Below are 10,124 nucleotides of genomic sequence, written 5' to 3' on the forward strand. Positions count from 1 at the left end.
TTATTTGAGAGAGAGAGAACACAGAGAGAACAGGAATAGCAGACTTCCCACTGAGCAGAAAGCCCAACTTGGGGCTCGATCCAAGGACCCCAACATCATGACCTCAGCCAAAGGAAATGTTTAACTGCCTGAGATAAGCAGGTTCCCCATACGATTAAAAAAAAAAAAAGAGGGGGAATGTCAGTGTAGAGATCCCAGGCTCCCTCTAAGCAAAAAACAGACTTACATAAATGAAAGGATAGATCCAAGAAATTTGTTTATTCATTCAACAGATAGTTATTTGCACTGGAGCTAAGCTAGCTTACACATGTAATGGTCATTCCTTTTGTTTAGTCTTTTGGATCAAACAGCAATACATGCTTCCAGAAACATTTCCAAAGATCAAGATGTTTATAAGGGAAAATTGTTTCTCTTCCTGTCTCCCCAAATGGGCATTAACAACCCTTTGTTAATCCCACTAACAATTTCAAGTGAGTCCCTCTGTAGTTCCTTTATTTAACTAATCGTATGTACATATATTTATCATTTTCTTTATGTTATGCATATTATGAACTATAGAATCTATAAATACATATTACTCTGTAACTTTTTAACTTTACTCTATATAGATATATGTTTAAGACATAAGTAGAGATATACCTCAATATTTTACTTGGATGCCTAGCATTCTGTAGACTAAAATTCCATAATTAAAAAAATTCAGTCACTACCTTCTTGACAAGCCTTTAATTTTTTTCCTGGCTTTTGTAAATAAGAAAACTGTCATAATAAACATTCTTTAATGTATGTATTAAATGTGAAATGCAAATTTTTTTCCTGCTGAATATATTCTCAAAGGTGTACATTGCTGTGTTAAAGACATACAAATTTTCAATTCTAATAAAAATACCACATTACTTTTGTGTAAGTTCTGGCAGTTTACAATCACACCAGCAATGCAAGTGAGTTCCTCATACCCTAGCCAACACTTGATATTGTCATGATTTTTTAAAGATAATATTTATTTATTTATTTATTTGAAAGCAAGAGTGAGCAAGGGGAGGGAAGAGAGAGGGATGGAGAGAGAGACTCTCAAGCAGGCCCTGCACTGAGCCAGACACAGGGCTAGAACCCACGACCCTGAGGCCACAACACGAGCTGAAATCAAGAGTTGGATGCTCAACTGACTGAGTGACCCAGGTACCCCAATATTATCATTATTTTTAATATTGGAAGCTAATGGTTAAAAACAATAGCTCATACCTTACGACCCAGCAACTTTACTACCGGGTATTTACCCTAAAGATACAAACGTGGTGCTCCTAAGGGGCACATGCACCTGAATGTTTATAGCAGCAATGTCTACAATAGCCAAACTATGGAAAGAACCTAGATGTCCATCAACAGATGAATGGATAAAGAAGATGTGGTATATATACACAATGGAATACTATGCAGCCATCAAAAGAAATGAAATCTTGCCATTTGCGACAACATGGATGGAACTAGAGCGTATCATGCTTAGTGAAATAAGTCAGTCGGAGAAAGACAACTATCATAGGATCTCCCTGATATGAAGAAGTGGACATGGAACCGGGGGGGGGGGTGTAGAAAAAGAATAAATGAAACAGGAGGGAGACAAACCAAAAGAGACTCTTAATGTCACAAAACAAACTGAGGGTTGCTGGGGGGAAGGGTGTAGGGAGAGAGTGGTGGGGTTATGGACATTGGGGAAGGTATGTGCTCTGGTGAGTACTGTGAAGTGTGTAAACCAGGCGATTCACAGATCTGTACCCCTGGGGCTAATAATACATTATAGGTTTATAAAAAAAAAATTAAAAATTGGAAAAAAAAGAATATAAAAAGCATTAAAAAAATGGTAGCTCAATCTTGTTTCAATTTGTATTTCCAGGTCACAAAGTTTATGTTTATTGGACATTTTCTCTTTCTTTTCTGTGGACTGCCTGTTGATATCCTTAGGCCATATTTTTATTGGGCTGTTTTTAATTTGCCTGCACATTTGCCAGAAGTTCTTTGAAATATAATCCTTTGTTATGTGTATTGCAATCATTTCTTTCCTCCAGTCTGATTGTCTTCTGACTTTTTAATGTGTTTTTTTGTCATACTGAAGATTTCAATATCTGTATAAAGTTCCTTCAAATTTTATTACTTATTCTTTTTTTCCTGTCTAAGAAGTTTACTCCATTGAAATCCATACCCGAAAAATACACAGGTATTCTCTGCATTCCGTAGCCTTACAACTGTAGGTTCCTATGACTGTGCGGGTGGCCAAGGGCGCCGCCGGGCCAGGGGCCGAGGTGCGGTGCAGCCCCGCCGCGCACCCGGGCTCTTCGGATCAGGCTTCGGAAGGCTGAACCTTCCCTTCCTCCCAGCCCTGCCTCCTTCTGCAGAGTGGAGCTCAACAGAACTTTGTTGTTTTGCCTTTTACTCTGCGGGGAGAGAAGCAGACGATGAGGAGAAAATAATGAATGTCAAAGGAAAAGTGATTCTGTCAATGCTGGTTGTCTCCACTGTGATTGTTGTGTTTTGGGAATATATCCACAGCCCAGAAGGCTCTTTCTTGTGGATATATCATTCAAAAGGAGAAAACCAAGATTCAGAGAGGGAAAAGGTCATATCACGGTGGTACTACCAAAACCCAGAAGTTGGTAACAGCATAAGTCAGAAGCACTGGTGGTTTCCGAGTTGGTTTAACAATGGGACCCACATTTACCAAGAAGTGGAGGACACAGATGAAGATGAACGAGAGGAAAACAACGGAGAGCTTCAGCTATCAGACTGGTTTAACCCACAGAAACGTCCAGAGGTGGTGACGGTGACCAGATGGAAGGCGCTGGTCGTGTAGGAAGGCACTTACAACAGCACCATCCTAGAAAATTATTATGCCAAGCAGAAAATTACCGTGGGTTTGACAGTTTTTGCTGTTGGAAGATACATTGAGCATTACTTGGAGGAGTTCTTAGTATCTGCCAATAGGTACTTCATGGTTGGCCACAAAGTCATAGTTTACATCATGGTGGACGACGTCTCCAGGATGCCCTTGATGGAGCTGGGTCCTCTGCGTTCCTTCAAAGTGTTTGAGATCAAGCCTGAGAAGAGGTGGCAGGACATCAGCATGATGTGTATGAAAACCATTGGGGAGCACATTGTGGCCCACATCCAACATGAAGTGGACTTCCTCTTCTGCATGGACGTGGACCAGGTCTTCCAAGGTAGCTTTGGAGTGGAGACGCTGGGCCACTCAGTGGCTCAGCTGCAGGCCTGGTGGTACAAGGCAGACCCCGACAAGTTTACCTACGAGAGGCGGAAGGAGTCTGCAGCCTACATTCCATTCGGCCAAGGGGATTTTTATTACCACGCAGCCATTTTGGGAGGCACACCCATTCAGGTCCTAAACATCACCCAGGAGTGCTTAAAGGGAATCCTCCAGGACAAGAAAAATGACATAGAAGCCAAGTGGCATGATGAAAGCCACCTAAATAAGTATTTCCTTCTCAACAAATCCACTAAAATCTTATCCCCAGAATACTGCTGGGATTATCACATAGGCCTGCCTTCGGATATTAAGACTGTCAAGATATCTTGGCAGACAAAAGAGTATAATTTGGTTAGAAATAATATCTGACTTTAAACTGTGCTGGTAAGCTTCTGAATTTGAGAGAGTATAATTCTCGCAACTTTCTCAGAAGAGTAACACTTAACTTTTAAACAATACTAACAAAACACCAACACTGCAAATACTTACTCTTCTTCCTTGTGACTTTGAACTTCGCAGTATGGGAGAATGAACCTATGGTAGTTAGGTGTAAATTCCCAGTGATTTCTTATTTATGCTGGGTTTGGGGGAAATAACCAAAAAAAAAAAAAATTTTTTTTTTTTTTTTTTTTTTTTACACAGGCAAAGAAAAAGCCAGAAACCCTCTGCACATGCCAGATAACATACTGGAAAAAAAGGTTCTAAGGAAGTGTTTAGCCACAAGGTACAATTTAGTCACAAGTGTTTAGTCACAAGATACAATTGTGAGGGGTCAGCTCCTTGACTTCGGTGTCTTGCTGAGTTGCTCAGCAGCAGAACTCTGAGGAAGGACACAGTCAGTCCCTGTTGGCAATCCTCGGATGGTTTCAGGAGCAAACTGCTTCAGGCCATTGGCTGTCCATGTACTTTTCCCATCAGGAAAATGTCATTTGGCTTCTGTACAGAAGATTGGTGGAGAATTCCCAGTGGATAGCATGTTGGTGAAGGTTTGGAGTCCCAGGATATGTGAATGAGCCAATGGGGGCTCAGCATGGAGTGGAAACAGACTCATAGTGAGTTTTCCGTGAAGTGGCAGAGGGTGGGAAAAGAGGCTGGTCACTGTGGGCCACCTCTGAGGGGCACAGGGCATGGGGCTGGTGCTTAAACACAGCACGGATCCAGGCACTGTGTGGGAGGCTGTGTGGGAGGCCCTGCAGGCCATCTCCAGCCTCCTCAGACCCACAGCAACCAGGGCGGTGGTCTTGCATGGAGATGCTTCTCTTTGGGCCCAAGTCACATTCAGTCCTGCTGGACTCTGCTGCTTGTGTCCTCAGTACTGTGGCTAGAGCTTTGAAGTAGATGGTGACAGAGTAGGCAAAGGCCCACAGTGGACTAAAGAGGCTGGCAAAGAGTTCAACTTCCCAAACCTGGGCTGCATGACAGCCAGTCGTCAACATGCCCGGCCTCCGCCTGCTCAAAGCCTCAGGGCCCCCTAGCCCATCATGCCCCAGAGTGGAGGGCTGACATCCATGAGTAGACCGGATTGGAAAAACCCTCCCATCAAGCAACCTCTCGTTGTCCTCTGCCCCATCTGCACTAAAGCAGTGTAACAACCAGAATAACAACAGTGAATAAAATCTGCTTCATATCAGAAGCAGAGGGGATGGCAGTGGGAGACCCCATCCTCAGGACTGAACAGCTTAACATGCAGTCCCCTTCTCTAAGAGAAGCTCTGAAATCCTACGTATTATTTAAAGTTAAGTGATTCAGTGTCAAGGAAGTTGGGAGGCAACATCTACATAGGCAGGAATATTTATAGTTGGCATGTGTTCCAGTTTGGGTCATTTTGTTTCCATTTTTAAGTAATGGATTTGAAGAACCACTGCCCTGGCTCCGTGGTGGGCACAGTGGGCTTATGTGATCCAAATAAAACCCACATTTTTTTTTTTCCAACCATTTCACTGTGCCTCCTACTCTTCAGTCCTTGCCAAAAAATCTCACAACCCAGCAAAACCAAACCAAATCAACAAAGTCCTGAAGAAGCGGACTTTGTGAAAGAAAATGAAGGCCACACGTCAGGGTGCTGCCTCTCCAGGATTTAAGTTTTCGGGATCCCTTCTAGAGTAGGGACAGTTGAGCATTTACATCCTACACTAAAGAAATGCCCTATCTTAAAAGATTAGGGGAAGGGAATCTTGATTTCCTTTTGTTTGTTTAAATGTAAACATTAAAAATAATAATAAAAAAAAGAAAATATATGGGAATATTATTAGCAAGGGCACTTTTGTTTGACAAAAGGCCTGGAGAGAAGAAAGTACATAATGCCAGGAGGGCAAGTACGTGACACAGGCTGCTTTGGCTCCTCAGCACCTGCTAAACACACCCACTGCCTCACGCTACAACACTCCAGCACTTCCATGCACCATGGGTGTGGCCTGAAACCTTTCTCAATAAAGCACCGTTAGCAGATGGTGCTTCTCAAAGATGGCTACAGCTGTGTCTTTCCTTCCTATGACCTTTCCAGCATCTTATTTCCTCCCAACTAAGAGGTGGAGTCTAATCCCTCTCCTTGTGAGTCTGGGTGGGCTTGTGGTTCACTAGTAATCTGCAGAATGTACCAGAAGCCACTCTGGTGGTCATCCAAGTTTAAGTCATAAGAGATGACACAGTTTCTGTCTTCTCAGCAGAAATGCTCGCTCTTAAAGGTGGGATACATGTCCTTGAAGCCTTCAGTCACGCGATTACCCTGAGACCACTGTGCTATGAGGAAGCCTTGTAGAGAGACTATCTATGGATAAATCAGTTGATAAATTGATAGACTTAGATAGATATAAAAAAAGAGAGAGAGATTCCATTCCAGTCCTCAGCTGCTTAGGACCCCTCTGCCCTCATCACTGTCTGATTTTCCTTCATAGGAGACATTCACATGAGCCCTTCCTGAATTCCTGACCTACAGAAACCAAGTCATAATAAACGTCTATTTTCATCTGAAGCCCCTGAGTTCTGGGATGGCTTGACAGACAGCAATATATAATTATAATGTCTCCACAGTAGACGGAGACGACCAATGGAATGGAGATGCCCTTGAACAGAAACCTACTCACCACCCCTAACCTAACTGTACGTGATATTTTTGGCATTTATAAGTAAGATATTATCAAATAGAGTGCTTTCATAAGTTCTTCAAATCACTCAGTGATGTTTGTTTGTTTCTTTATTTTCACTTTAGATACAAGCTGGCTCTGCTACATTTCCAGAAAATTACCTCACCAAGGTTTCCCTACCTACCTTCAAGCCCCACACCCCAGTTCCCCAGAAAAAGCATAAGAATATTGTGGGGAAGGAATCTACAGCTGAGTACCGGGAACACCTTAGAACAGCCTACATCCTGTCTTTCAGTCCACAGCAGCCCCTCCCTTGACATGGCCAGGCAAAACACCTTTCACCAAGTGCCACGGATTCGTCCATGCCAAGTGAGCGCCTCCAGAATCTGAAGGAGAGTTCATTTCTTCCTACATCTTTTTATAATCTTAGAGACCTTCAACACTGTGATCACATACATGCTTCATCTTATTTTTTCTTGGCACCCACTGGCCTCTCTTCTCGCCTTCCACCACATGCACCCCATCTCCAAGGTAACCCATGCTAACGGCTCACACGTAACCATGTATCCTTCCATATTTCCATCTGTGCTCAGATAACGCGACACAGCCAGAGGCACGTGTGGATTACCATATAAAAAGCTAATGCTTTTAAACTTGTTAGTCACACAGGCTGTAACTGCCACTGCTTTCCATGCCTGCTTCTCTGCTTCCCCATTTACCCTTTGATGTGACCCTCCCTTTTTTCTCCCCCTCTCCTGGAGTTTACTTCAGATCATTTGGAGCCATGACTGTGCTACTTAGGTTTTCATCTCTCCATCCTTCCTTCCATCCTTCCATCATGCACTTCCTAGCATTGTTTACTGTTATTCTGTAGATTTCTTCTCAAGAAATTCAGGCGGACAGGTGAAATGCTGGACACTTGAGCAGAAACGTGAAAGGATTGGTTGGCAAAGGCTCGTGTCCTCCTTGATTTGGACAAGAGACAACGCCTCACTGGATGGGCTCATCGCTGACCTCACCCTGCAGGAATCACCTTGTTGCTGCTTTTATGTCTGCTACACATTCCAGGAGGCAAGTTAGAATAACACTATTAGCTTTTCCAGCTATCATTGTCCTATTGTCACCATAGCGACAGATATTATGTGAAATCAGCTGCTTTATTGTGAAAACAATGTAGGTTGGAAACTAGCCTTGGGGAAATTGCAAAGAACATGAGATTTAATTCTGATATACTCCCCTGTGGGTTCTTTTCTATATTAGCTTTTCTGTTAAATAAACTTTATTGCACAACGATAACATAAAATACAATAGAAAGTCCAAGGGTCATCTTTTAAATTTCTACAATGGTTATTTGATTCAACAGCATGAGCCCAGATCTTCGTGGCAAGTGGGAAAGCAAAATCCACTATGTACAAATCCAAAGAACTTCAAAGGAGCCAAAGAAATTGTAATGGCTAATGTGTTGTGCACTGAACATTGGTTGAGGTAATTTTACTCTTCTGAACATTAAATTCTCTTTCTGGGCCAAAATTAGAAATAAAAAATAAAAATAGAAAAAAAATAAAATTAGAAATAAAAAATATATAAAAATAAAATAAAAATATATACTATCCATTAACTAATTAGAATCATGATTTGTCATAAATGAGATCATTCAGCGGCTGACAAATAAAACTAAAGAATGGCACAATCAAATGTTTAATCCCAGAGAAGTTACATACACACCCAGAATGGAATAACACAATGGCATGAAAAGAAAAGAGTGAGAAAGCTGTGTTACCATTGGCAGTTTGTGCCAACAATGAATTCAGGAGGCCTGGTACCTAGCGAGTGAGAGAGCGTGTTTCTGTAAGTAGTCGGGGTGTGTCATTCACTGAATAAGCTAGTAAGGTCAGGGGGCTTTGAACTAGATCGGATTTCAAAGACATGAAAAATGCCTGGGCTTTTGCATAAAATTACCTAGGAAAAATTCAGGCATAAGACAAAGAAATGTACACCATCTGGAAATACAGAGTTAGAAAAAAAAAAACAATAGCGAGATGATAGTAGACACAGTGTAGCTTCATTTCTAATCATGCTGTTACAATCACACCTTAGAACTTAGGTATACTGGGAAGACAAATTTTATGAATTTCTTTAAAATCTTTTTTTAAAGTTATTTATTTATTTATATATTTATTTAGCGACCTCTACACCCAACATGGGGCTCGAACCCATGACTCTGAGATCAAGAATCATGTGCTCTTCCAACTGAGCCATCCAGGTGCCCCTTTATGAACTTATTTAAACAGTTATGGATATCAGGTTGAGTACTCACACCATCTATCTGTCTATTTCTTGATGCTAAGTATCATCATATATGGTAATTCATATAGACAAAATTTTAAATAAATCAAAAAATTTTGAAAACCAAACAAGAAAATCTAATGAATCTTAAGGAAAGGTATGACTGTCTTTCTCTATGAATTATTCTAACTCTGGCTAAGGAGACTTCCTGGGAGTATAAACCATTGGTACCAAAAACCTGAATTCAAACTTTGAATCTGCTCCCTATTAGCTGAGTGATTGAGATAAACTGCTTAATTTCTAAACATTGGTTTCCTTATTTGTAACACCTACTTCATGAGGCATTGTGAAGATTAAATGAAAGAATTCGTGCAAAGAGGTTATTTCAGCTGTGCAATCCACCTAATAATTTCAACAACATTTTTCAAATCTTAGGAGTTTGTAACTAATAATATACATTTTAAAGCTGAGTTTATTAGTGCTTGTTTGGAACTGGGAGAAAAAGATATGTTCATTGGTCTTCATATTTAAATACGATGTAAGCAAACAAGGCCTGAAACCTATTTCATCTGGTGTTTCTGACCAAGATTAGAAATCATCACAGAACGTACTTAAACTTGAGAAGAGTTTTAAAAGAAAGTCTGCAATGATCTGGAGACATCAGAATAAAAATAAGAAATAATGAGAAGAAAGGATATTGGAAATAAACCCATGTGTTTGAAATACTTATTTCCACAATAAATACTAGCCTCCCATTTGCAGTATCATATTAAAGTAATATAAATGTCAATTTCTTTGGAAACTAGCTTGCCTAGGATTTAGATCAACAAGCTAATATCATGGATAAATCTCTCCTCCAGCAGTCTGAGGCATAAGAAGAAGAAGAATTGGGAAATAGTGAAGAATTATACAATTATATGACATTTGTTTAATTTGCGAAGTTGACAGGCAGCTATTTGCCTCCAAAATTGGTTTCTGAGAAATGAAAAGAACACAGGGAACATGCAGAAAAATCAATTTAGGTTTCGTGATGATGCTTCTCGAAAGACAGGGTACTTCCATTTGGAAAACCACTCCTTCTCTGGGCCTTGTCACTTCAGAGCATACCTTACAGATTACATGATTTGGACACGGTGGGTCTCAGACTTTTTTTAATATTACAGTTTTCTAAGGATGGCCCAAAGTGTCCCCTGGATCCAGCCCTCCTCTCACAAGAAAACATCTTTGGCCCTTTCTTCTGAGTCTCACATCAGATCTGGGAAGGTTGAAGAGAAGACTTTTGGGAAGGGCCCAGAGATGAAGGTCTGTCTCAGTTGGTGTTACTGGAAGAGATGCAAGGCTGCCGCCCAGCTCGCAGAACAGGGACAGTCCCCACCCCCACCCCCCATCCCCAACACTGAGCAGGGCTCTTCTGTGACTTCCCAGCACTCCTGACCACACCCCTCAGCCATAGTCCTCTTCTCCAGCACCCAGTTGGAGAAGCACCACTTAACTTCCTT

General features: G+C 41.3%; 1 protein-coding gene across 1 annotated transcript; it reads left to right on the forward strand.

Moving 5' to 3' along the window:
• Nucleotides 1-2,355: 2,355 nt before the first annotated feature.
• LOC101691812 (N-acetyllactosaminide alpha-1,3-galactosyltransferase-like) lies at nt 2,356-3,653 on the forward strand. The gene is given in 1 exon segment (XM_045066220.1): nt 2,356-3,653. A coding segment is annotated over 1 exon segment (1,161 nt). The 5' UTR covers nt 2,356-2,464; the 3' UTR covers nt 3,626-3,653.
• The last annotated feature ends 6,471 nt before the right edge of the window (nt 3,654-10,124 follow it).

This window comes from Mustela putorius, unplaced genomic scaffold (genome assembly GCF_011764305.1).
Source record: "Mustela putorius furo isolate JIRA1106 unplaced genomic scaffold, ASM1176430v1.1 tig00003863_pilon_pilon_pilon, whole genome shotgun sequence".
In the NCBI taxonomy this organism is placed as follows: Eukaryota; Metazoa; Chordata; class Mammalia; order Carnivora; family Mustelidae; genus Mustela; species Mustela putorius.